This window comes from Anguilla anguilla, chromosome 5 (assembly GCF_013347855.1).
Source record: "Anguilla anguilla isolate fAngAng1 chromosome 5, fAngAng1.pri, whole genome shotgun sequence".
NCBI lineage: Eukaryota > Metazoa > Chordata > Actinopteri > Anguilliformes > Anguillidae > Anguilla > Anguilla anguilla.
Genome location: NC_049205.1, coordinates 41,272,379 through 41,297,862, shown reverse-complemented (window position 1 = coordinate 41,297,862; position 25,484 = coordinate 41,272,379). Strand labels below are relative to the sequence as shown.

At 38.0% G+C, this 25,484-nt stretch overlaps 2 protein-coding genes across 16 annotated transcripts in view; one reads left to right on the top strand and one right to left on the bottom strand.

Annotated features, from left to right (window-relative positions):
• Positions 1-1,758: 1,758 nt before the first annotated feature.
• On the bottom strand, positions 1,759-24,458 carry LOC118227620 (paired box protein Pax-6-like). 14 transcript variants are annotated; one of them, XM_035418274.1, is made up of 15 exons: positions 24,276-24,457; positions 17,896-18,038; positions 14,891-14,963; positions 14,620-14,673; positions 13,751-13,780; positions 11,256-11,386; positions 10,756-10,797; positions 10,436-10,666; positions 9,991-10,156; positions 5,155-5,310; positions 4,825-4,907; positions 4,534-4,684; positions 4,164-4,276; positions 3,679-3,829; positions 1,759-3,167 (listed from the first exon to the last, which is right to left on the bottom strand). In XM_035418274.1, exons 4-15 carry the CDS (start codon positions 14,630-14,632, stop codon positions 3,082-3,084), a joined length of 1,353 nt encoding a protein of 450 aa, XP_035274165.1. In that variant the 5' UTR covers positions 14,633-14,673; positions 14,891-14,963; positions 17,896-18,038; positions 24,276-24,457; the 3' UTR covers positions 1,759-3,081. The 14 variants fall into 14 exon arrangements, with proteins under 14 accessions (XP_035274165.1, XP_035274167.1, XP_035274155.1 ...); XM_035418276.1 differs by having other exon boundaries at positions 13,751-13,774; XM_035418264.1 differs by lacking the exon at positions 14,891-14,963 and having other exon boundaries at positions 24,276-24,458.
• The window catches only part of LOC118227622 (reticulocalbin-1-like), a 46,078-nt gene continuing 38,996 nt past the window's right edge, over positions 18,403-25,484 (top strand). Inside the window, exon 1 of one of the 2 annotated variants that reach the window (XM_035418281.1) lies at positions 18,403-18,582. In XM_035418281.1, the coding sequence (XP_035274172.1) occupies positions 18,541-18,582 (42 nt within the window). In that variant the 5' untranslated portion in view covers positions 18,403-18,540. Of the gene's footprint in view, positions 18,583-23,298; positions 23,332-25,484 lie in introns of those variants that run through there. The other variant, XM_035418282.1, reaches the window with a different exon arrangement.

Sequence of the window (25,484 nt, the reverse complement as noted above, 5' to 3'; positions counted from 1 at the left end):
CGACGTGGCCCCCAGAGCTGCAGCCGGCGGGCGGACCCCCTGCGCAGAGGTGTTCCGCCGCCGCGGGGATGGCGGTGCTTCCACGGACCGCCGGCCAAGGAAACGGGGTTGAATTCCCGGGCGAAGCGCGGCGGCGTCATTAAGGCCAGAGCTGACCCACTTTTCCCTCTCGTTTTTGAGAAGGGGTGCGGGAATGGCGCCGATGATTTTTCGGGGCACTTGCTAAACGCGCCCCCAGGGGTTCTCCTCCCTCGACCAGCGGTGCATGTCATCAGCAAGCATTCCATGGATGTGTTTCCAACGGTCTTTCTTTTTCTGGCACCCAGAACTTTCCAGAAATGATGATGGATCAGCACTTCTGTGTTCTCCAGGCATTCCCAGAGCAAAAATAAATATATAAAACATAGAATGTGCTGGATGTTCCCCTCCTCCTAGGTGTAAGATACCGGCCTTCAGTCCGAGGTGACGCTAACCTTGTCTAGAGTAATCTGGAATGCTACTTAAAATTAACCACTCCAGGCTCTGTGGTAGTGGTAACCAAATGATCTTATTTTTTCTGAAGCTAAGTGAGATGGGGATAGAGACAAGATTTGAGTAAAACAATTGATGTGAATGTAATCTGCTCTCACATGAGGGATCCATGTAAATGCATCCCTCATGTCTTTGTAAGTATTACACACACACATGCACACACGCAAACACACACACACACACACACACACTTATAAAAAAACTTGTGCATACATGCACATCTATTTTAAGCTGCATGTGTGCATACACCGTATGTTTTATATTATACATAACTTTAATGTAACCATTTTGTGTGTGAGAGAGTAAGAGAGGGAGACATGCTAATGTTCTGGAAATAAGGGGAAAGGTTTTTTTCAAGATCAGACACATTGGATTTGTCTCCAATGCAGATATACTTTTTGATATTTTAAGGCATTCAGCATTATAATCTTTCATTTATGATTTTTTTTTTGTTGAGAGGGGAGACTAAATAAAACATGACAGGTGTAAGTGTCCATCAAATAGATTTATGTTGCATCTGTCCATTTGAAATTTGTGAGTATCGTGTCTGGATATTATACTTAATTTTTAAAAGTAGCAATAGACTTCAGTATACACTTTTGAGTATACTGCCTTTCAATAAGCGCAAGTCCTTTACTTTAAATAGCATGTTTTGCACATTGTGGTTCTATACATAACCAGCTCACACTTGAAGTATTATGAAGAGAGTGGCCGACCGACTGCTTTTTTTACAGTGAAATTTACAATGAATGAAATACAGAAAGGGAGAGAGAGGGAGATAGAGAAGCAGAACAACTGTACACCCATAACTGACCGAGCTCTCTGTGGGGGACCTCTCTCTCTTCTCCACCCTGCTGAGCTAGTAAGTGGAGCAAAATAATTCCTTTAACTTAATTTGGATACAGTCTGACTTATCATTTATATGTTTTCTATTATTTTTAGCCATCAGGGCTACATAAGCAAACCCTTATTACAGTGAGTCTGTGCTACTGCAGTCTTTGTTGCATTTGGAAACGTATTTTCTTGTGATTCCTTTGACACAGAAATATGTTCTTTAGTCAGTCCATTGTTGTTTGCCTTTTATAATTATCATTTTTTTGTCACTAATCATAACCATATATAAGTATAACCATTTAAAATGCAACCAAGTACTTTTTAAGCCGCAATTGGAGACACAGTTTTTGAAAAAATAATTAGTGTGATAAAGCTCTCACTGACACACTAGTGTACTGTACAAAATGATTTTTTTTATAGTTTTCACAAAATACATTTAGAAAGCTCCATTTTAAATAAAATTAAATTGAAATATTTCAGAGACAGTAGCATAGACTTTTCATCTTCAACGCAATGCACTGACGCAGAACCCCTTTTTATGCCATGGTGTCAGTACACACCATAATATGGTCCACAGCATGGCCTACCATGCTAAAAACATATGTGGTTCTTACTCATAAATAAACAACCGCTCAATTACCCTTGTAGTTGAACATACTTGAAGCCATTGTAAAAGAACTGAAAAGGTTTACAAAATTAGCAACACAAGTCTAATAATAAAAAAGAAAAATGTGTAATAAATGAAATACAAGGCTTTGGTCTGTTCTTACAATCAACAATGGCAATTCTGATATGTAGTTGTAAACAACTTCCAAACGCTTATATATAAAATTCTGGCAAGCAATTTTTTTTAACTTAATTATAGGAATGAAATATCTCTAGTCGCACAAAAATGATCTGACTGAAAAACACTACAGTACAACTATATCTAAGAACAACAAGTTTTTACCTGACCTAAAGAAATGTTTTTATGACGCATGAAAATGTGCATGAAAAATCTATAGAATATTCTGGGAAACGTAAATGAAATTAACTTTATTATAGAAATTGTTTTGGGAGATTTCTAGGGAAGACAAATACATATTGACAAAAACAAACTGAATTATATCGAAGACACAATCTACTGTTCAGCTATCGAATGTTTGTTTGGCTTCCTATTCAGCAGGTAGAGCTCCCTCATACGTTTTCTCTGCCAACAAACTTTTGGGGGAAAAAACAAATAAAGGGGCTTACAAACAGCTAGCATCTTTCTTCCAGCTCAGCAGTGGAATGATACGAGCTTGTATTGACAGAGTCCGCAATCTGCACAAAGACTGGTAGAAGTACTTGATATAAGAAAAAACTATTAATAGCAGATTATCTTGCCCCCAGATTCTCCTTTTCAGGCGGATGAAAGAATGACTGAGTCTCATAGTCCATCCATGGTTGTTCTTGTGTTTGTCATAACGTACAAATGGCCATATACAAAAACACAAAAAAATGACGCAAGTCCAAAACCGAAAACGAAGAGTTTTGTTCCATTTAGGATATAACACCGGGCACTTTACAAAAGTCAATCTTTTCAAGTCTTCTTGTCCCAAGACTCATAGCATAGGGTACAATCCCAGTCCAAAAAAAAATCTCTTTCAGAGTCTTTCTTCTCTCTCTGTTCTTGATAGAATACTGCTGGACAGACAAGCCTCAGTGAAAAGTCACAAAGTGAAGTAGTTCTTCTCTTTACTGTAGTCTTGGCCAGTATTGAGACATGTCAGGTTCGCTGCCTGGAACTTGGACTGGGACAGATACTCCAGGGGAGATGAGACCTTAAGAAAAAACAGAAAAAGTAATGTGTCAAACAAACTGCTAAATAGGTTAATCACATAAAACAGCGCATTCATACTACAGACCATCATTTTTCAGGGATTGATTATCCCTCTTATTTATAATCTTTTAGAATTTTTTGAATAACGTTGTCACACATTTGAATTAAAAGACAAATGTATTCTGACCACATCATACTTGATTAATAATTTATACCAGAAGAAAATTTGGAGATGTATATGCAGTTTAGGTTGTATCTGCGTGGGTGAGGTGTAATTCCAAGATGCCAATATTTACTGTGTATGTGCATTATATAATACACATAATATACATTGTATAACACACACACACACACACACACACACATATATATATATATATATGCAATGGGAAGAAAGTAAGACACCAGCACTCCCTATATTTGGCTAAGGTGGAAAATTGCGAAATGATTGTATTTTTTTCCAAAGTTAGTGTTAAAGTCACCAAGCACATAAAAATTCATATTCTGCATACCTGTTGAGGTTGTACCAGAAGTGGCCATTGATTGGCTGTTCATATGTGCCTGCATATGAGGGGGCGTGTATGTTTCATAGCTCCGCCCATTCACTGAAGGACTGGTGGGCAGCATGCAGGAATAGGAGGATGTCTGGCTGGGTACAGGGGGCTAGAAAAAGAATATAAATTAGCCTTGCCAATATGTAATCCTGACATTATCATTACACTGATGTATGTGGCACTGAAGAGCATGACAGAGTTTTCAAAAAGAAGGAAAAATGATAAACACGGACAGTTTCACAACAGAGATTTAGTGCATTGTTTTTTATGTTAAATAGGCTTGGTGATGCTAAATATTTTATTCGTTATAAAATATTTCCTGTTAATAATATTTTTGGCCTATTTTTGTGGTTATTTTTGATACATTGTACAGTTGAAACAACCACCAACAGAATTATGTTTCCTGTTTGGTTTCTTTTCTGTCACTGGTATGAGTGTCTTACTTGCATAGGCAGGTTGTTGGCCATAGTGAAGCTTGGCATGGGTGGCAGGGCGCTGTATGTGTTTGTCAGAGCTGTATCTGACCTTCCCAACATTGACCCTGATGTGAAGGACACTGTAGAGAGAAGGAGAGGACATAGGACATCAGAAATGGACTACAGCATTTTGCAAATAATCAGATATTGATATTTTCCTTCCGTTCCCCTTCAGCTTTATGCCTGACTTCCCCCATCACCTCATATTAGTATCATTGTGTGTGTGGGTGTGCGCGCGTGTGAAAGCTATATATATAAAACATAACACCTCGGATATGTACGTTATTCTATATGGTTTTTATTGTTCAACAATAGTAGTAGTGTGTGGGTTTTTTACCGGGCGTCGTGGGCTGCGGAATAGGCTGATAGACGCTCGTACTGAAGCTACTGCTAATGGGAATGTGACTTGAAGAATTGCTTGCTTGTCTTCGCTGATTTCGGAGTTTTTCTTCTCTCCTCCATTTCGCTCTTCTGTTAGAAAACCACACCTGCAAACGTAGGAGGGCCCCTGACCGTTATTCAATGCTTACTATTTATGCCATTTTTAGATATGTAGGCTAGAATACAATTAACGCCTCGATAATTCCACGTGCACTTCTCTAACTCAGCAGCGAACACGTTCACTCACCTGTATTCTGGCTTCTGGGAGGTCTATTTTGGCTGCTAGTCTCTCCCTTGCGAAAACGTCTGGATAGTGAGTTCTTTCAAACTCTTAAAAATGAAATATAGATATTGAAGGAATGGTTATTCATGTAGGCTACTGTAAACATTTCAAATGCAATATTTAAATTGAATGGCTTCTTTACGCTAATCGTGGATTTTGAAATATCATTAAACAGAACAACAAGAGTAGGCCTACGATCATTAAAAATAACGGTTGTTTTTGGATGCTGTGTAACTCATTAGCATATATATATACTATTCCGTGAAAAACAGCTGTGTGTAGGTAGTAACTTACCTTTTTCCAGGGCTTCTATTTGCTCTTGCGTAAACGATGTTCGATTTCTTTGCAACTTTCTCTTCAGCTGAAGCCTCATTTGTGTCTCATCTGAATCCTCTCCGTTCGAACTGATTGAATTTGTGTTTTCACCTCCATCCTGCTGCTGACAACCATCTGGAAAACAATCATTTTTGCTATATTAATACAAATTCAATGCCAAGCTGTTTCCAAACTCAACGTGGCCTACGTCTGTTCATATAAACGTAGGCTTGAAACACGGCAAATTTTGGTCAAAAAAAAAATTCACCTAGGAGTTAGAATCAATTAAATTTGAGTGTAGGCTGCATGCGTGACAAATATATATATTCCGATATATTCTAGCCTAACACTTTTCTGGAAGTTTATATTTTACTCTCTCAAAGAGTTGGAACTGGAACTATTGTGGGAGTTAAAACATTTCCATACAGACCGGCCACACCCTCTGATTGGCGTCTCCAATTAGCTTAACTTGCGTGCCATTGGACTGGGGGAGGAAACCCACGTGGGAACAGGGAGAACATGCAAACTCCACATACATAGGCCCTGGTCGGGATTCTAGACCTTCGTGCAGTGAGGCGACAGTGCTATCCACTGCACCACCGTGCCGTTAAGCATGCTGTCCCCTTGACTCGTCGTTGGTCGCAAGTCAATAACGGTAGCCTATCCTCCTCCCAAAGTAATTCACCGGAAAGGATGCAGCCAGAACACAAGCTGGAGTCCAGGTCTGAAAATGAACTCAAGATTTCTAACACTTTTTTGTCTAACTCCAGACTCCTAAAACTTCGCTGTGAATACAGCAACGGCTGTAATCGTGTCTGAGCGTGTAGTTTAACTAGTAAATCGTGTATTTTAAATTTTAATAGGTAGGCCTACAGTTGTTTAAGACGTTGTCAAATATTTTCACGTCTTCGTTTTAATTAAATGTAGGTTCGGTTATGGCTATACGATTTGTGTTAGGAAATACGTTGAGTGAGGTAACAAATATTTCACATTTGGTAAACGATAATTATTTCGCCTGAAAAACGTGCGTAATGTGACACTCATTGCCTTACATTTTGTGATACACCCACTTGCTAAGGGGACCATAGTTGTGTCCACATTTGTATTTTAGTAGCTTATGTTTTGCTTTTCCTGCTTTAATGCGTTTATTTATATTTAAGAGATGCTTAGATGAGCGATATCCAGGCTGCAGCCTAATTGTACGAGGGTCTGTCCATTTGCGTGCACGGAAGGTAGCCTACATATAGGCTATGGCAGGCGTTATGGTTTGTATCAATAAATTCCTTGTTATACATACGCATCAGGCCAACAGCCTACTTTTTTCTAGCGACAGCAACAAATCCATCATGAGCTAGCTGTGAAATATTATGAGAAATATTCTCATTAGTTTTCTCCCTCAACTCCCATCTTTTATCACTAGGTTTAACAATAGCCGCTGCGCTGAAAGGGTGTCGAGAAATGTGACAAAATGCGGTTTTAAAAAAGCCTTTCAGGTCCTCTGAAATGTTTCAAAACCAAGAGTTTCTCTTCCTTTTAAATTCCGCGGAGCTTCAATGGCATAGTCACCATATGGGCGTTTGTAGACCTATTGAGATGACCACCAACACTTGAATAGAAAGAGCAGCTTTTCACAATGGCACAATGCGGGTAGAGTAAGGGAAACTATTAAACTCTTGGGGCTGGGAGGGTTGGCAAATTTTCGTGGGCAGAATTTTGAGAACACAATTGAAGGAGTCAACAAAAGGATTCTCTCGAGGCCCGCAGCGCTCTGCATTGTAGCACAAGGATTCCAGTCAACAGACTTTTCAGTGTAGTATGTTAACCTTTATGCCCCACTATCATTAATCACCGTCCCCTGGGTTTGCCCGTTCAACGCCCGTTAGGATTTATACCCTCTATAGGCAATGGGAGAAAAAAACTTCCCGAACACCGTGAATAGGGCATCGAGCTCGGTCCTTGCGAGCGAAGTGCGAGGCGACCGTGAAAATGACTCGTGTGCGTAAATAAGTTTAGATGTAGCACAATAATACAGCGATGCCAACTTCCTACAAAGTAAATTAAGCAAAGGCTTTGAAACATCACATGCCAGCACTGTTATAAATATGTGATGCGTGGCGCGCAAAACTAATTGCAACCTTTGATTCGTCATAGGTGCGAGTAGGATATGTGTTATTTCATTGTTGAATTACAGGAACGGATAAGAGTATTTGCATACAAGGTGCGGTTAATATGTTAATACCCCACATGTTAACGAGTACTGGAGTGGGCCTACTGCAAGCATTTGAAGTGACGTGTCATTTTCCCCATTATCATTGTCTTCACCGTGCTCGACTTTACTGCTTACCGAACCGTATGCCAGTTGTATGTTCAAACACATTTAATCGGATCGTTGCTTCCTCTGGTCATATTTTATACGGAATCAAACATTTATTTTAGAGATATTCATATTCTGAGATATTCATATATATTTAGGAAATAAAAAGACCAACGAGTTAAATGTTTAAATGTTCAAATTCACAAACCCTTTTATATTTTCCGCGTCTCATATTAGCTACTTATTTTGGTGTTATCCGTAAGTGAATAAGCATTATATTAGCCCACAGCGACACTGGCTCACACTAGACTAGGAGATGTTTTCTTTTCGAAAAAAAGGACAATGGAAATAGAATAATTCCTTAGTATAATCGGTCAGGCAGAAAACTAGCAAAAAAAAGATAGCGTCCCTAGTGCTGCACCTTTCAGCCATAGAGGACTTAGCAAAAAATTATATAGCCCTCAGAAGGAAAATGTATCTAAATTTAATAGATGGCTTCAGTCCTGTATAAAATATATGGGGATGAAAACACAGTTGCTTTGATCCTTATACCGCACTAAACGGTATAGTTTTATTTCCTTAACTGAGTGTCCTATTTTGGGTCTTGTCACTCCCCTTATTTTATTCACGGTTGTTTGGCGTTTATCAGATTGCGACCGTATTTGCCACCCTCTGAGACATAACCCCACATAATGCTTTTGTTGTAATGGATGATTAAAGTCTTCTAATTGCACTTCATGCTAAGGGGGGAAATTACAACCCCAAAGGTAACGATGCCTGTGATGGTAACAATATAAAAAAACAGCAATATAGATAAAAAAAACAATTATAATAATAATGATATCAATAATATTGCGTCATCATTAACAACAACAGCAATAATAATAATAATTATTATTATTATTATAATTATAATAATAGATTATTATTATTATTATTGTTGTTGTTGTTGTTGTTGTTATTTGATGAATATATCATATCTGTCAGTTATTGACAAAATATTTGACTCCGTGCTTGAATCTTAAAGGAGTTTCTCCACTTTTAGTAAAAATAGAAACTGTATATTAGACCTATTTTTATTTTCAATTTTAATCAACAACTCCACACAGGAAATGTAAGGCACCTGTTGTACCCAAATACGTCTAACAGCGCATTAGCTCGTGGCAAACGAATAGGCTAATGGAGCCTATTTTACTAACCTTAATCGGAGTAATGGTAAATTGAAACCATATAGTTTAGTGTGAACATGTTCGAAGACTTATTGTGGCTAATGAACCCGCAAGGCCTGAACGGACAGATTAAATAAGGTCTACTTTTATATGTAACCTCATCTTAATTAACATCACATATATTGTAAATGTTTGGACATTTGCATTAAATTCCTATTATTACAATATTCTTGAACTTTTTGGGTACTTGTGAGTTTGCATTCTTGGAGTCATTATTAACGATGAAATCTTAAACTGCTTCCATTGTGGAAGTACCGTAATCCTTTTGGTTTTCACACTTCCCCTGCTTAATCACTGTATAGCACAGTCAACGCACATTCATGTACGTGAGCTTAACATCTTTTTAATCATTGTCCAAAATCAGAAACTATTCTGAGTATTTTTACCTAGTCTATAACGTTTATTGTTTTGTGCTTTTAAAATTGACAGGTCTAATTGGCAGATTGTGCCATATCGTGTTCAGGGGTCTCCTGTGGAACATTTCTACAGCCGTCTCTTCCAACGAGGCGTTTATTCATGTTCTCTTAATGAGAAACAAAACGTTCTCTAATGAGCAATTACATAGCGACAGAATTGTTCCCATAACAAATTCTTTCGTGTGACCGCAACATCCTTTGTACAGATATCCCACACACTGTTTCTGATTTGTTTCTTCCAAGGTTGGGGGGCGGGGGAGGGACGGGGTCGCGGATAGTTGGACGGACACCTCCACTGAAAAAGACATATCCCAGTCACGCAGAGTTTTCGCCCAGACAAATGACGTATCGAAGTTACGGAAGCGTGGTGTAGATCAACCCCGTTAATGTGTCCTGGATAACTCTCACTTGATGACGCAAACCATTAGCAAACTGCAGATGTATCAAAGTGTGTTAAGGGTATACCTTCAGTCTAAATGAAAACTTTTTAAACGCAGCATTTTGACACGTGTGGCCTATATGTAACAGAACTGTTAACAATCAGAAGGTTTGTTTATGTTACGGAAATCTACTTAATTTTTAGTTGTACTACAGATGTACTGTATTTTTATATGAATAACAATAATAATAGGCTAATAATAATGGAAAGAACTGAGAAATTATTCTAGTTAATATCAGTGTTACGTGAAAACGCTATTTAAATTACGATTGATTGAACAAATGTAATAATAATAATAATAATAATAATAATAATAATAATAATAATAATAATTTCAATAATCGTTTCGTTAAATGAGAGCACGACATTTATTGAGCTATTTCAATTGTAATTCATAATAATCAGTGATCCGTTTACCTTGGTTTGGTTGCCCTGGTACCGAGGTTCCGGGGTACCAGCCCGGACGTGTCCCCCAAGTTCCAGTTTGACCGTTCAGCATTCTTAATTTATCATACATGCCATCTGCACCCATCTGTTGCTTTTCGCTAGCCAGGTTGCGAAGGACTCTGTTTATTGATGACACCTGAAAGACAAAACCAGAATGTCTGACGTTAATCAAAAGACCTCCCCGTGTTGCGGTTAGACACTTTCATTCAAGTGATCTGTTTTTGCTAAGCATGCATACACGGGCATAAAACTGATGCAGAATTGAATTGTATCGAAATGTTTCGAAAACGTTAAAATAAAGTGTTCGTGTGTGCGCGCGCGTGTCTGTTCATAATATATAATTAATTTGTTCAGACATTGTATGTAATGCAAATTTAAGAAGTAAAGGAAAAAACAAGTGATCTAATTAACTTACACTCAATGAACTTACACTGGGTATATTATCGTTGGTGCAGACCCCCTCTGATAGAAGTCTGTCTCGGATTTCCCAGGCGAAGATAGAAGGGCACTCCCTCTTGTATTGCGCAATTTTCCCGACCACTTCAGGAGTCGCTACTCTTGGTTTGCTACCCCCGATTGCCCTGGGTCTGATTGAGCCAGTTTCATAGTATCTGCCCAGGATTTTACTCACGCACCCGTTTGATACCTGAATAGAAAACAATAGACACAAATCACACACATTATTTAAGACTAGTATACAATGTGTAAGTATACTTCAAACAATGATAAGCTTACGTTTTCATTGTCCAGCACTTGGACTTTTGCATCAGCATGGGTCTATAACACAAAAAATATATACCTTAAATGGTACGAGAACTTATGCACTTTGTAAAATGCACCCATTCGTCCTAAACGGAATTTTGGTAATCGAATTAGAAATGGGCAAAATTGGGGTAATGCAATTACTTGTAAAAAACAATGCACTTCACCTTAAACATTGAAAATATAAAATGTATTTAAATATAAAATGTAAGCGTTCATCCTTCACGACGAATTTGCAGTTGACATGGATATATCAACATGGCAATGCAGGTGCTGACATGAAGAACCTCATTTAACGGTTTCAGAGGCAAATGAGCCGGCGAAGAGGCAATAATAAATAGACAGCAATGCTGCTTAACAGAATAGTAGGGTTAAGCATCTTGATTCTCGTTTGCATTTGTATTCTTTCTGAAAACATGAAACACTTAAGGTTTGCATTTTCGGTTTTTAAACGCCCAAATCAGTCTAATCACCTGCAGTATCCTGGAGATGTCGCACGGTCGCGCGCCACTGTGTGCAAGCTCAACTATTTTCTGCCTTGTTGAGTCAGGCAGTGGTCTACCGTTGACAAATACACCGCCAAGCTGATTCACACCACTGTGACCTGGGCAGAGACAGGAAGGCTAATGTTTATTCCATGCATCACCAGACAATCGTTTATTAATGACATTTCACTGGCACACTGGCACACTCGTGTGCCCAGTACTGAACTTCCACAAGTAAAATGCGTTCAGCATGAAAGAGATATTTACACGTCTAACATTCAATATGAACACATAACGAAAAATAAACTTTCAATGATATTTTAGTTATTGCTACCGTTCAAGTGTTTAAAAAAGTGATACTGCAACCCAGACATTGTGACCAGACACTATCTCTATTATTATCTCCTAATAGACCCAGAGTTAATTTACACGTTAACAGAACATTGATTTAGCATTAGCTTCAAAACATTTGGACCAAATCGCCATTGCACTAAACCAAGATTAACGCAAACACATTCCAACAAACGACATTCTAACCAAGGACGTTGACATTTACACACAGCTTTATGAGCATACAATGAAATATAATAGTTGTATCAGGTAGAGGCTAATGTGGTGAAGCGCATTAATGCATTATATTGAGGTCCACATGTGAACTCATTTAAAATAAACTACACCGGCCCTAAATATTTAAAACACATATGAAAACTATGTAACCCAAAGCTTAAAAGTCTAAAAGTAGAAGAAATCCCAAGATTACTACAGTGCTGCGCCAAACCTGAAGCCAAATCGTAAAGAATCCTCCCCGTAGTCGCTTTGTACTAGTTCTCCGCTCCCTTCCCTTCGCAGCCTCCCGTTAAATTGACTCCAAGAGCGCGAGCTCCTTAGTAATAAATAAGCTCCAAATATAGAAGACGAGGAAATATGATGAGCCTGGCTGACATTTGTCTTTAAAATAAAGCTAGCTGCACGTCAAGTTTGAGCTTAATTTCTGGAAATAGGCGGAAGTCGCCCCGGATCATGCATGGAAGGCTAATTGAAAAGATCAGTTGGAGCACTTGTGGCAGGCATGTCACTTTATGACACTGCTCTGCTTTTGAAAATCGCATCGTCACGACAAATAGTAGCATGATAAAACGACCCTTTCTGTCTGCATTTGGATATCACTCAGACTAAATTGGACCCTACTCAGATACCCTTCAAGGGTAGCTTCATTTTAAGGTAGCCAAGGGCTATGCGCGGGCACGACAATGGGGGCGCGCTTCGCCCTCAATATATTAAAAGTGACATTCCGTTTTTTTCTTGTAAGTATTAAGCAACAACCCCACACAGCCATTATTTACACCCTTATTGTGTGTCTTCAGTAGGATATCACTCTCTGTATCATGCAGCAAATGTCTCTAATAAATTCAGGAATTATGTTTTCTAATTAAGTTGCATGCATTTGGCATGCATGTGACACATTCATATAGGTCAAATTCGTCACAACAAAAATGGCAGTTTAAATCGCCACAAACATGTCGTGTTATGTCTAATAATCTCTCCCCAGGCTGGGCCAGAATAATGAAATATCCATGACCATCACTGTGTCATAGTTTCAGGATTTAATGGGGTTTTTCTTGTCCTTTTATTGATATCTATCAGAGAAAAGTATGCTGATATGTAGACATTGACCCTCGTTCTTTATGGTTGTAAAATAAATCAATTTGACCGATTAAACAGCCAGATAAGAATATTAAATCAAACTTTCACTCTAAAGGTTAAGTCTTAATCATTATACAATTCCCCACAGAGAACCGCGTCGATCTTGGCCAGTGGAAACGATTAGGCTATGCGCCTTGCATTCTATTACTTGTCAACTAATAGGAAAACATATGGTGTCAGTTTGGCTGTTCTGTACCGTATACACCAAGGAGTTATTAGCACAAAGCCTGGAGAGCCAGTCGCGACCTTTAAACAAAATAAAGGCTTAAACCGAATCATATCTGTTCAGTAATTCGCACTAGAGATCACGCTCCATAACATCGCGTCGTCCCATTAACACCCAAATGAGGAGCAAAGATTTTACACTTCTTTGATTAGGGCATGCTAACTGACAGGATCTTACATTCGAAATGAAAACAAATCAGTAAACAAACAGTTGCATCATAAGGTAAATGTGCCGTTTTTCATAAAGTTATGGAACTGCTTTTGTCCCTCAGGATATTCGAGTTATTGTACGTAATGGTATATAGGACTTCAGTTGAATATCCAGTTATCTTGAAAACGATGCCTTACTTTTGAAGACCAACATATAAGCTTTGTTGGTAAGTAGCCTATTTCATGCGCGGGCCACATGTTTTAACCTTCCTCCGACCGTGATAAGTTATACATTTCTTTAGAATGTCACTAACGTGTGTGTTCAGTAGTAACATACAGAATAAAAATTACAGCACAGTTATGTCAATGAGATGAAGAGAGTCAGAGGAAATCATTCCACAGACCTTCGTTACAGATGTCATACACCTCTTGTCCAGCAGTAAGAAAGAAAATACGTTTAACTTTAGTCATTATTTTGTTAAAAACTAAAGACAATTATAATAACCTGAACTACTGCGAAAATCCCCCGCGTAAACAATTCGTTATGCAAGATATACTGTTTATTTATGAAGTAATGCGTTTTGTTGCCTCATATATCAATTAGGCAGCATAACGTTGGTCAGATTTATCCCTGAAGCAGGTATGGCCTGGTTTATCAAAGTATAGTGTATATATTCGACATCTACACTGTGCGGAAGGCTGAAATCTACATTAAACTTTCCTATTCCTATACTGTCCATTTCCGCACAGCTACTAGCGTATGCGACTTGGCAGCCAGACCTAATATTAATTCAAACGGTTCCACAATTATTTCATATCAAGTCAAGCAGAACAGAAATCACCTCTCTCTCTCTCTCTCTCTCTCTCTCTCTCTCTCTCTCTCTCATATGAGTATGCTGCTTTTCAGTGCGTAGGCTACTCTTCATCGGGTGTTTCTATTCGAAGTAAAATGTAAAACCTGTTGTAGGCTACTTTATTTTGTAAATGTCTTCATGTAAAATGGCAAAGTATTAAATGGAATATTTTGGGCCTACACATAAATAGTCACCTGCCTTGATTCATTCATTTGATAATACATACTACCATGAGCCAAAGACCACACGCACTATGAAGTTTCAACTTCAAGATTTGCTCATTTCAGTGTAAATAATAATAGTAATAATAATAATAACCTCAAATATCATTGTCAGACAGTGGCTCAGCCAGCAAAACCAAAACACACAAACATCAAAATATTATCAAACTTTACGTTTAGCAGAAAAAAATTACTTACTGTTCTGCATCATGGAGGCTACGCCCGACTCCCACGTGGCTCGGTTATAGTATTCTATTAGTCATAAAAAAAACAATAATTTTGATCAGACTGACAATTCAGCACATTAACGACAATGTTAAGGATGAACATTTACACAACTTTTTAGCACGTGTTTCTCAAAAATATCCTATTAATCAATAATCATTCTGATTAGGATTTAATATTTCGTTTTATTTGGAACCATGTGCTTGAAAAGTTTTTTTTTCTTTTTCCCCAATATAAAACTTGCCTGGAAAACGAGTTGTTTGTCCGCTTAAAACAATTTAAAGAGCCTCATCTGCCGCTCACTAGTTATTGTATTCCTAGGACAAAGCAAAACAGTATATTAGTACACCTTTTGGTGAAAATATGTGTCTGTCTTATAAACAATATAATTATTCCATTATACGAATGAATAGCTTGCTATGTTTGTTAATGTGCTATTCCATAGACTTCACTGAAAACATACAAACAAGATACGGGTTGGATTTTCTACCTTTAAAAGTACAGCAATTGAAAGGCCTCTGTTATGTAGTCGACATCCTTTAAAAGTACTTGGTGATTTTGTTATTTTTTGAAACTCGCTCGCCCTTTCACGACAGTGTTTACCATTGTCATTACTCGTCTGTGTCTAATTCTTAGGCCGCTCTGTGATATAAACTTTTACTGCTCGGTCAAAGTCATTGTAACTGCATCCCTAGGAGAAACCTATTTAAAGCGCCCGCCTTCGCAAATAGTTTTTTTATGTATAAAAAGTGTTGCCTATTCTCAAAAGTTAAAAACATCAAATAATTTTATTTACTAGTCCTGCTCTCTTTATATCTCCCGTCTAAATTGTACAGTGACACACGCTGTCTATCTCGCCTCACTGCTCTGGAAAGTGAAGACCGGGAGGGGGTGAAGGCACTCCAACAATGCCTACTGAATTTAAACAATAGCTTCCTTTCTGTTTCTATACCGAAATCCAGAGAGCAACACGGAGGCTCCCTAACTAGCAACACAGCTTCCAACTAAACGTACCAACAACTCACTAGAATACAAAGAGCTGAAGGGACACACCACCCCCAACACACACACGCACACGCAGGCTCACACACACACACGCACACGCACACACACACCTGCTTCACTGGTGTCTGCCATGACCCCTTGCTAGTACCCCACTTACTTTTGTTTGTCTCGTTTTGGGAAGTAGAAAAGTAATTTATTGGTATAAATATCTGGAAGTAACTGTGTTACTGGTGTGAGTTGTTAGGGGTTATAAAAAAGATACAACAGCTCAGTAGGGTCCCAATTGGAAAAAGACAATCGCAATAAAAGACCCATTCAATAGCTTTGCAAAAAGAAAGGACGGAGAAGAAATAGCCCAAGCTTTCATTTTTTTCGTTTTAAGAAAAACCAGCATTACAATGTGCGCGTATACGTGTGGCCCCTACAAATAAACATAAGCACATGATACCGATTTTCACATTTGTCGTTTAATATAAACTAAAAATAAAAAATGAAAAAAGGCATTTAACATGCGCCGTAAATTCTAGGTAACTTTAAAACATATTTGTTGAAGCGCTCGAAAATATTTTTGCTTCCTAAACTGCAGAGAAACATACCGATAGATATAGGTCAATGCGATTCTTTACATTTGCAACAACAAAAACGTATTCATATAGCTGATAAGTCACATAGGCTACAGCAAGTCATCAAACTCGCATTACAACCCTGCATAGCTTGTATTTTTCGCCTGTCAGAATAACAAATTCAATTACATTTCGGTGTTCCTGTTACATTTGTCATAAACAAATAAATACATTAATAAAATTAGGCTACTTAATGCGTAATGCCCTCCTTGCTTTTGTCGTACTATGTACACAACAACGAACACAATTCTAATGATAAGGCCAATAGTTTAGCAAAAGCACATTGCAACCCATAAACACCACCCGGAAGAAACACCTAATATTATAAAATCACCATGTCTCCAGCTCGAGGCCTGCATTTGAACTGAATATACACATTGTGTGATCAGCCTACGATGTTGTTATCCATATAAAAGTTAATTATTTATTTAAAGTTGAAAACGCAGTCCTTCAATGATGAGGTCAATTTAGGCCTAATCTACATCTCTTTCCCCCTGCTAATCTGTAACTAAAATCGCCTTAATTAAATATGCTTATTCCTGGGCTGAGTAACCTATCCTGTACTTTCGACATTCACGTGTAGGAATATAAAAAATATCTACATAAGGGAATAACAGCATGAAATGGACCAATTATTATATTGTTTGTCTTCTTATATAATTGATTGTTTAATATATAAACGGGCTTGCTATGTGTTTTCGAGATGGTCACATATGTGCAACTGCAGTAATTTCTACTTTTTTAAAATAATTGAATGGGTGTTGCATTAGAACTTTCAAAATGTATGACATGTCGCTTTTGAATTATTCCGCTCCCGATAAATAGGCCATGTGTGTAGTTACAATGCATATGTGTGTTGGTCCTGTTTGTAAGTGCCGTTTTGCATTCTTTTTTAATAGGCAACAATTATTATTCAGTTAGTTAAAAATGGGTGTATGGCTGTGATATAAAAACAGCCAAATACACGAAATTATGTTAGTCTTAATTTTACAACATATAATGACAGCACCTAACGTTTCGTTGCAACTGAAATTTTTGTTATTTAAATATTGATGGGAAAAATATTTTGCCAATCGTTTTGAAAGCTCATAAATAAGCTCAAAAATTATATTTTTGTCTAGGAGCTTGGCTGAGTAGTCTGCCCGTATGATCCAACCAGACGTCGTTCCTCACCGGGTCATTCGCCTCTATTCATTCTACTGATCTCTCTCTCTTGGCCCAGTGTGACTTTCTACTCTTTCCTACCATAAATAACAACAAAATCGTCCGCAAGCATCGACAATTTCGGTCTACAAAAGCATATGGATGAGCAAGGAAACTGACACAAACGCTGTTCCAACGGATCACTCCAGTAAAACTCTAGTCTGCTCCTAGGACGAGACAGTTCCTTATATGTGCCACATGCGATGTACTTTTAAAACGTTTAATCTCGCGTGTTTCCCATTCTTTTGTAACTTTTTTTAGAAGCAATTCTATTTCAGTTGATTTTGCTTGTCTTTCATATTTAATTTCTGCTTTTATTTTAAAGTAGGCAGGTTTGAACCATTGTGTGTAGGACTAGATGGGTAGACTCCGCATTATATTCCTTAAATGCAAAACGCGTTGAAGATCACGAACTCACCTTTCTGTGGCATCCTGCGCCGACGTCAAAGTCCTTGTCAGTACGATTTTTCAATCTGAACCGGATTAAAATGCTGGCGAATATCTTGAAAGAGTTCAGCAGCAGAATAGTTTCCCAGTGATCTTGAGTACAATTGGAAATCCCTGCGAAGGAGACAGAGATTGACAATGTTGGATGTCAGACCTGCGGAGAGACTGTAAATGTGCGGTCGCGTGTGTGTATGTGGGTGAGTGAGTGAGTGAGTGAGTGAGAGAGAAGTAGGGAAAGAGAGCACACCTATGCTGATTGGTGATGGCACGAGTATTCTAATGTGTGTTCCTGCCTGGTCTGTGTCTCGCGTCTACTGCTCTTCACTGGCCCATTAGCAGAGCCTGACCTCTGTCATCATCTTCCAGCAAAACACTTCCTCCTGCGCCTTTGCCAGAGCGGGAAACGGGGCTGAGCCAGAGCTCTCTTTTCAAACCCACTAATCATTCCACACATGCAAATGCTCTTCTCTCACTCACACACTAAATATTGCCTTATGCAAAGCAATTGGATTGTCTGAAAGCCGCCTATTGGACGGCCAGGCCGTTCTCATCAGTTCAATTGGCTCCATGGTTGGAATACTGAAATGCTGTACTGCTAGTAAAGCTGAAGTTACACATGGGAGCGAACACAAGTTGTGCACCAATTCAAGCAGCCAACGTGAGCGAATTTTACCGTTTACATTCTGCCAATGTTTAATCTATTGCAAAACTTGAGATCATTTTCGAAAATAACGTACGTGCACATGTTTTGTTTAGGGTGGAATTATAGTCCGTACTCTATATCTGAATACGCGAGGTAATAATCAATTAATTATTTGTCAGCATAGTAGGAGAATGCTACAAGTCAGTATGCACAGACTATTTGTTACTAAAGTCTTTTTTTAAGTGGAAGTGCTTTGAGTTCACCTCTGGGTGAGCTGTCGACATAAACACAGAGGAAAGCATGGCATTGAAAGCTGTAGCACAAGTAGAAAGAATCATATTTACTTTGTGCATTAAGTGCAGCTGTAAATAGCTTATAAGTGCAGCTAGTGCAGCCTTTATAAAACAGCCACAAACTTCCTCCACGTGCCTTTGTTGACTCTGTTCAATACAAGATACATTGAGCTTATTCACCGTTTCAACCGAATGTCACGCGGTACACGGCAGAGCTCTGGACAAACACTCGATGGCTTGCTTAAAGCAAACTCTGTTAATTTCGATTTTGTAATTTCCAATAAGCATCACAACTTTCGGTGCTTCCGAAAAATAAGACAGAGAGTAAATAAATCAAAATAAACGAAATCATGCATACTCTCCAGCCATGATCGCGCACCAGAACCGCATTTGTTGATTGTCTGACCATTATGCAGCTCAGTACACTCCAAAGCAAGTCCACATTGCCTGCATTTTGAGGATACACTCAAAGCACCAGTTTGTACACGGGAGTCCTCCAATCACGTATTCCAATGGAGGATAGCGGGTCGGATGGAATGTGAATCGCTTGGGGGAAAAGTTTAGCAAAAAAGGGTGGGTGTTTTTTTTTTTTTTTGGGGGGGGGGGGGTGTCTGAACGCGCAGAGCATAAAATGAAGCCGTGGATGCATACACTTGACTTCTTTTGACATGAGAAAAGTGCTAAAAGTCAGAGCTCATCAATAAACTATCTTGAAAGTGAATAAGAGTCCTGACAACCATTGCATTCCTAACTAAAGTACAATGAGGAGACAAACGACACTGCCAAAGAGTTTGCATCTGAGTGAAAGACCGCCTGAATAGGAGCGGGATAATGAGCTGCCTGGACCGTCATGCACTGTCATTTTGAGTCCTGCAGCGAAGCTGCCACTTCGTCTAATATTTAAAAAAATAAAAAAATAAAAAAAAAAAAGCTCGCATAGATATTTTGTTCAGTCTCGCTTGTGCCATTTGCCCCCGATGCTGATTCGCTTTTGAACACTGCTTTGCGAGATGTGGGCTTTTAGAAGTGACCAAAATAAGCGAGTGTTTTCCTCTTCTTCTAGTTACTTGCACAGGAGTCTGCAGTCTGGGGTGCTTGGCAATGTGTACACTTTCATGGGAACTTGCCGCTGAGAGTCTACTAAAAAGAATGGATCAGAGCATTGGAATCTCGCTTCTTATTTTAATTCTCGTAGCCTATTATTTCATACGGGGAATGTGCACGTGGGAATAGCTAATAGCATCTAACTCCTAAAGGAAGAACGCTTTTATTTAAAGTTCTTAAATCCGTGATAATAGGGCTACACTGTGTGAGTATGTGTTTATGTGTAGGCAGTCCATGCTATAGCCAATAGGATTAATTATGTAGGCACATGTATTTTATAATTTAATACATGGCGATTCTACATATTTTGTCAGTTAAACAGAGAAGAGAAAAAAAATAGTTTTGATGATTAACAGCCTTCTCATTTCTCAATATAACCCAATTTAATATGTAAATAGGCGTTATGTAGCCTAGCTTATATATATATATATATATATATATATATACATATACACCTACTAAATTTAATTAAGCTACATATAGTGGGAAAAGGGTTATTAAATCCATATAACTATAATTTAATAGGCTATAATTTAGCCTATAGTGCTAATCTTTGTTCTAGACAGCAGCATTTCGGTCTTGTGCAAGTGAATACATTTTAAATCATATAGAATAATAAAAACGAATATTATGAATATAAATATATTTTTATTGTCAAGCTATTCTCAGGCTGTTGGAAAAGCCTGCAGTCACGCGTTTTAATGAGTAATTCAGATTTCACCACATTTCACGTAGTTAACGATTAGACACAAACTGGGCTAAATATTTTTTTATTATTAAGTAGGCTACAAACCGTTTCCTCGTTCGTCACCTCACTGAAAGCGGTCCAAGTTGAGCATGTAGTGAAGTTTTGAAGGAAGCAATAGCTAAAATTGATTAATTTATAAAGTTGTACATCCGACCATTTGGCTTCCGTTAGGTTGAAGATTTTTTGTAGGCTAAGTACATTTCTATGCAAATCGAAGACCGAAGAGTGGCATAAAAGCCATCTACTAAACAGGCTTGATTGAAGAGAAACTTTCTAAACGACTTTTCAACAATTAAACGTTTCTTAGTCCAATTTCGGGAAAAAAACTTCGGAAGCTTCTGCGGGTTACGTCTACGATGTAAGATTATCAATTAGTCCCATTCGGATTAGTAGCAGCTAATGTCAGGCTTTAAAAAAGAAATTGTAATCTTGTCGCTATTTTTGCTGCAGGCAGAGTGGTCTTTGTGTCCTGTCTAAAAAAGTTTTTAACAACAAAAAATCATTCGGGGAGGGAGATGGTGGTGAATACGGCTGACGTCATTCTTGGAGAGGGAAAGCTCTATTAGAAAACGTCAACAAAGGGGACTGGGTGCGTTGGCTGCCATTGATTTATCTGGATTTGAGAGGAAAGGAGGACCCAGGAACCAATGAGAGACTCCAGAGAGACCTTTATCATCTCAATAATTCTCTAATTGTAGGGCGGGCTGGTGAGTCTTGGATGGCGATGGGGGAGGGGTATCATTGTACTACTAAAATGATTTTTGTCTTGCCTGCAGACTTCACATTCACTACAGCCTACAGCCTAAACTTTGACCTATAGGTTTATTTCAGACACTCCTGTTAGAAATACTAAAGTAATGAAAAGATAAGAGCACCTGTTTCCAAATGGAGAGGGGGAATGTTGAAACTTTTCTGTTCTAGAAGTTCATATGGAGGCGCCATTTTGGCCCAACGGTACTTTCATTGGATATCGGTTTTGATGTCGGAAATTCCTATTGCTTTGCTGTTGTTTTCCTTGTAAAATTGTTCAGTGTTGTATGCAGTTATATTAATTGTTTTGCCTTATAACTGTACATTGTTGCCAAGCTTACAATTTTAGCCTACTTAGATTAACTAGCCATACAACACAGTACAGAAAGTGCATTAAAAACTTATTCATTGGAAGATTTAAGTTTTGTAACAGCACAAACAAATTCGTATATGAAGCATAAAACATTTTAGATAAATTGTGCCGGCTTTGGAGTATTTATTTAATGGGCTGTGTAAAACAGGAAGATTATTTAAAGTGTATAAAAACAGAAATTTCTGCAAAACAAACTGGGCCTAATTTGTAGCCTAATTGAAATAGGATTGGGCCTGCATGTCCTATTGGCTAACCGCATCGTGCTATGCTTGGTGTATTTGCATTTTGTTCTGTAATGTAGGCTAATGTACGGTATTCTGAAAATAAACAAGTAGACAAAACGTTGTTTTTGCTGTTTATCGCAAAATTCTTACGTGATATCTATTTTAAATTATGTTAGACTCAAGTCAGTTCCAAGACTGCACTCGTTTAATAAGCGTGAAGTACAAAATGGCATACAGGGTGTAGGCTACTTTTGAGGTCTCTTCCGGCTTACGACACACGTCTACGGATCTGCAACACTTGTCATAAAGTGATATAACTTGCTATTGTTATACCTCAGCTTCAATTTAAGCGTTTTCACAGTAACGTATTTAGGGAAAAGTTTATACCTCAACTTACGTTAACTAGTTTGGGCTAAAATGACGTGGAATGCGTGATTCTGGCGTGTTAACTTCATGACCCTCGTTGATTCGGGAAAGCGGTTTTATTTTATTTTAATTTTTTTCGGACGAAATGTCTTTTAATCTCCAAGCATAAATAACTACAAACCACATGCCTTTTGATATAGCTTAACGTACACTACATCTTTTCTATAAATATGTATTTTCTTAATATATATTCCTCCTGGCATTTGGATCTCATGGGAGGCTAATGGTTCAGAATTAAAGGGGATTTTACATTCTTATTCAAGGATAAACTTGAAGATGCTTGTTGACAATTTGATGCTTTGTATTAATTCTCGATCCCATGAATAATTTTCACATAGACTATGAAGTGCTAGGTTGACATGTGTTAGACAAAGTTTGTCTCCAGGATTGATTCAATCTAACCGCAAAGAATGAGTAAACTGTTCTGCAAGAGCTACGGTTTTTGTTTCTTACAGAAGCCTAGATTAGTTTGCAGATTGCTGAAATTAACAACAAAACCTGTATGCCTATGGCCGAAAAAAATAAATGCACTATTCAAAGTTCAAAGGCCAAAACGATTGAATGAGGTTCTTAACTCCAGCATAGTAAATTATAGTACATGTCTATTTCATAGCAGGCATATCCTGGCAAAAGGCTGTCTCATCGGAGGTAATCGTGTCACAGCTTTTTCCCCCCCGCGTGACAGCTGGATAAACACAATCTCCAATAAACATCTCTAATTAAGGAGGTGGACCTCAAAGCAGGGTGCACGATTTATTACCGCTATGTATTGTTCACTGTCTGGTTTGTCACATTGCACTTCATTTTTCAAAAGCTACTTTTGGGATTATGGTACTACTAGTAAAGGTGAGAATTGTGATTTCTACATTTATGTAATTTCTGAATACATTTTAGTTTGGGTCTGATTCCAAGTCCAGGCTTTTTTTGAAGGATTACTGTGTTCTAGTTTACTGCTGCTATAATAATAATAATAATAATAATAATAATAATAATAATAATAATAATAGTAATTTATTATTTTATAGACGATTTAAATATCATACAAACATATAAATAAGGATGTTAAATTGTTCGTTGAGTTGTATCTTGTGCTCTAGTTTGCACTGAATATTTTAACGTTTGCTTTTATCAAAAGTAAATGGAAATGAAGTTTGTAGAAGTGGCATTTCTTAGCTAACATAATGGCGCTACAGATGGGCCATTCATTTAGTGCTTCAACCCCGTATCTCGCCTGTAGAAAATGACATATAACCTACCGATGTGTCCCGACACGACATTTTGCGTTAAACGTGTTGATGTACATAACATAAAACCCTGGACATAACGAGCGACACATTTCTGCAGTGTGAGTTTCGAGCTGTACCTGTGGAAACATAGTTTCATTACTTGCTTCTCCAGTTTTGCACTGGGGTGTAAAACTACTGACACAATACGAGGCTTGAATTACTTTCACTCCAGGCTTGACGAAGGCCACGCCGAACAAATGTTTACATCTCCGCTTCTGATTTTTAGTGCAATACATTTGGTTTGGCTGTAGGCTAGCAGTTATACTTAATGCAATTACCGTACATTTAATTATATGTATTTAATTATTCCCTATCAAGTGAATCGCTATTCGAAATGTAAAGACCATTACAAAACCATAAACATGGTAATAGGTAGTGTAACTAATGAAAACACACTCGTCCAAGAGTTGAATGCGCAAAACTATGGCAAAGTCGACTTCCATAACTTCAGAAACTAAGCAGCTATGCCATTTTATATGTAAGATCAAAGAGTTTCAAACCTACCTGAAATTGCGGACGGGCGCTTTAGTGGTCCCGATACTTGTGTTATACCAGCCCAAAAGTTCCTAGAGCAAATAATGCTGAGGTTTATTGTCCAGTTTTATTCACATTTGGATGTGCCAAAGAGTTTAAATGTCAATGAGAATAAAAAATACGCTCCCTTCCTTAACAGACAACTTTGCCTATATCAGCCTCAACTTGATAGTGATTGGCTAGAGCTATGACGCCACGTCACCTTGGACAATACCTATCGTTCCCCTATCAGGGAAGTTGTGGGCAGACACATTCAGACTTTCAATAATACTATTAAAGGCATGAAAAATATAATGGGCTCAACTTAAATGCACATTTACTTGTAAATTGTTTCAGTAACGCACAAGAAAATATGTTCCAATCTACTTTGCAGCTCACCTAATCATCTAACATGGCGGAGTTATCCATAAACCAGTTTTGTGCAATACCACACCTAACTATGTTCATTATAATATTGTAATACTGATGGAAAATAATGTAAAAACAGCCATATCAGATTTTAAATATCAAATGTGTGTGTGTGTATATATATATATATATATATATATATATATCGACTGTGTGTGTGTGTGTGTGTGTGTGTGTGTGTTGATGTAAATAGACCGAAATATTTTATTTAATAATTACGACCATGGAAATTCAGAAGAACTGTGCATTGAACATAGCGTAGGCCAGCGTTTCTGAAGATAGACGTGTAGCCCTACGCGAACATGCATCAATACTGTACTGGGTAACACTAATTAATGTCTATTTGCCAGCTGTTATTGAATATGTTCGATTCCAACGTGATCATTTACAAGCTCTTGTCAGTTTTAAATATTTAACGGGAAAGACAAGCTTATACAGATCATTGTGGTAGGAACCTTAAAAAACCCTTACTGAGCGCATTCACATTGCAGTTTAGTAAGGTTTTTTCATATTTAAAAATGCTTTCTTTCTTTTTTTGACGGCGAGTAAATAAATATAAGTTTTCCAAACATACCTGGTAGACTATTTGCTATAGTAGAATGTTTTTGAATATTACGTCGACCTAATAGGCTGTTATGGGTTTGAATCTATAAGACATGTTGAACATCTACAAAACGACCCAATGTTAATGTCAATTTGCACAAGTCAAAAGGTAAATGTACAACCGCACTGCATAGGTTTCTCAGGAAGTGTGTGGTCGGCTTGTGGTTT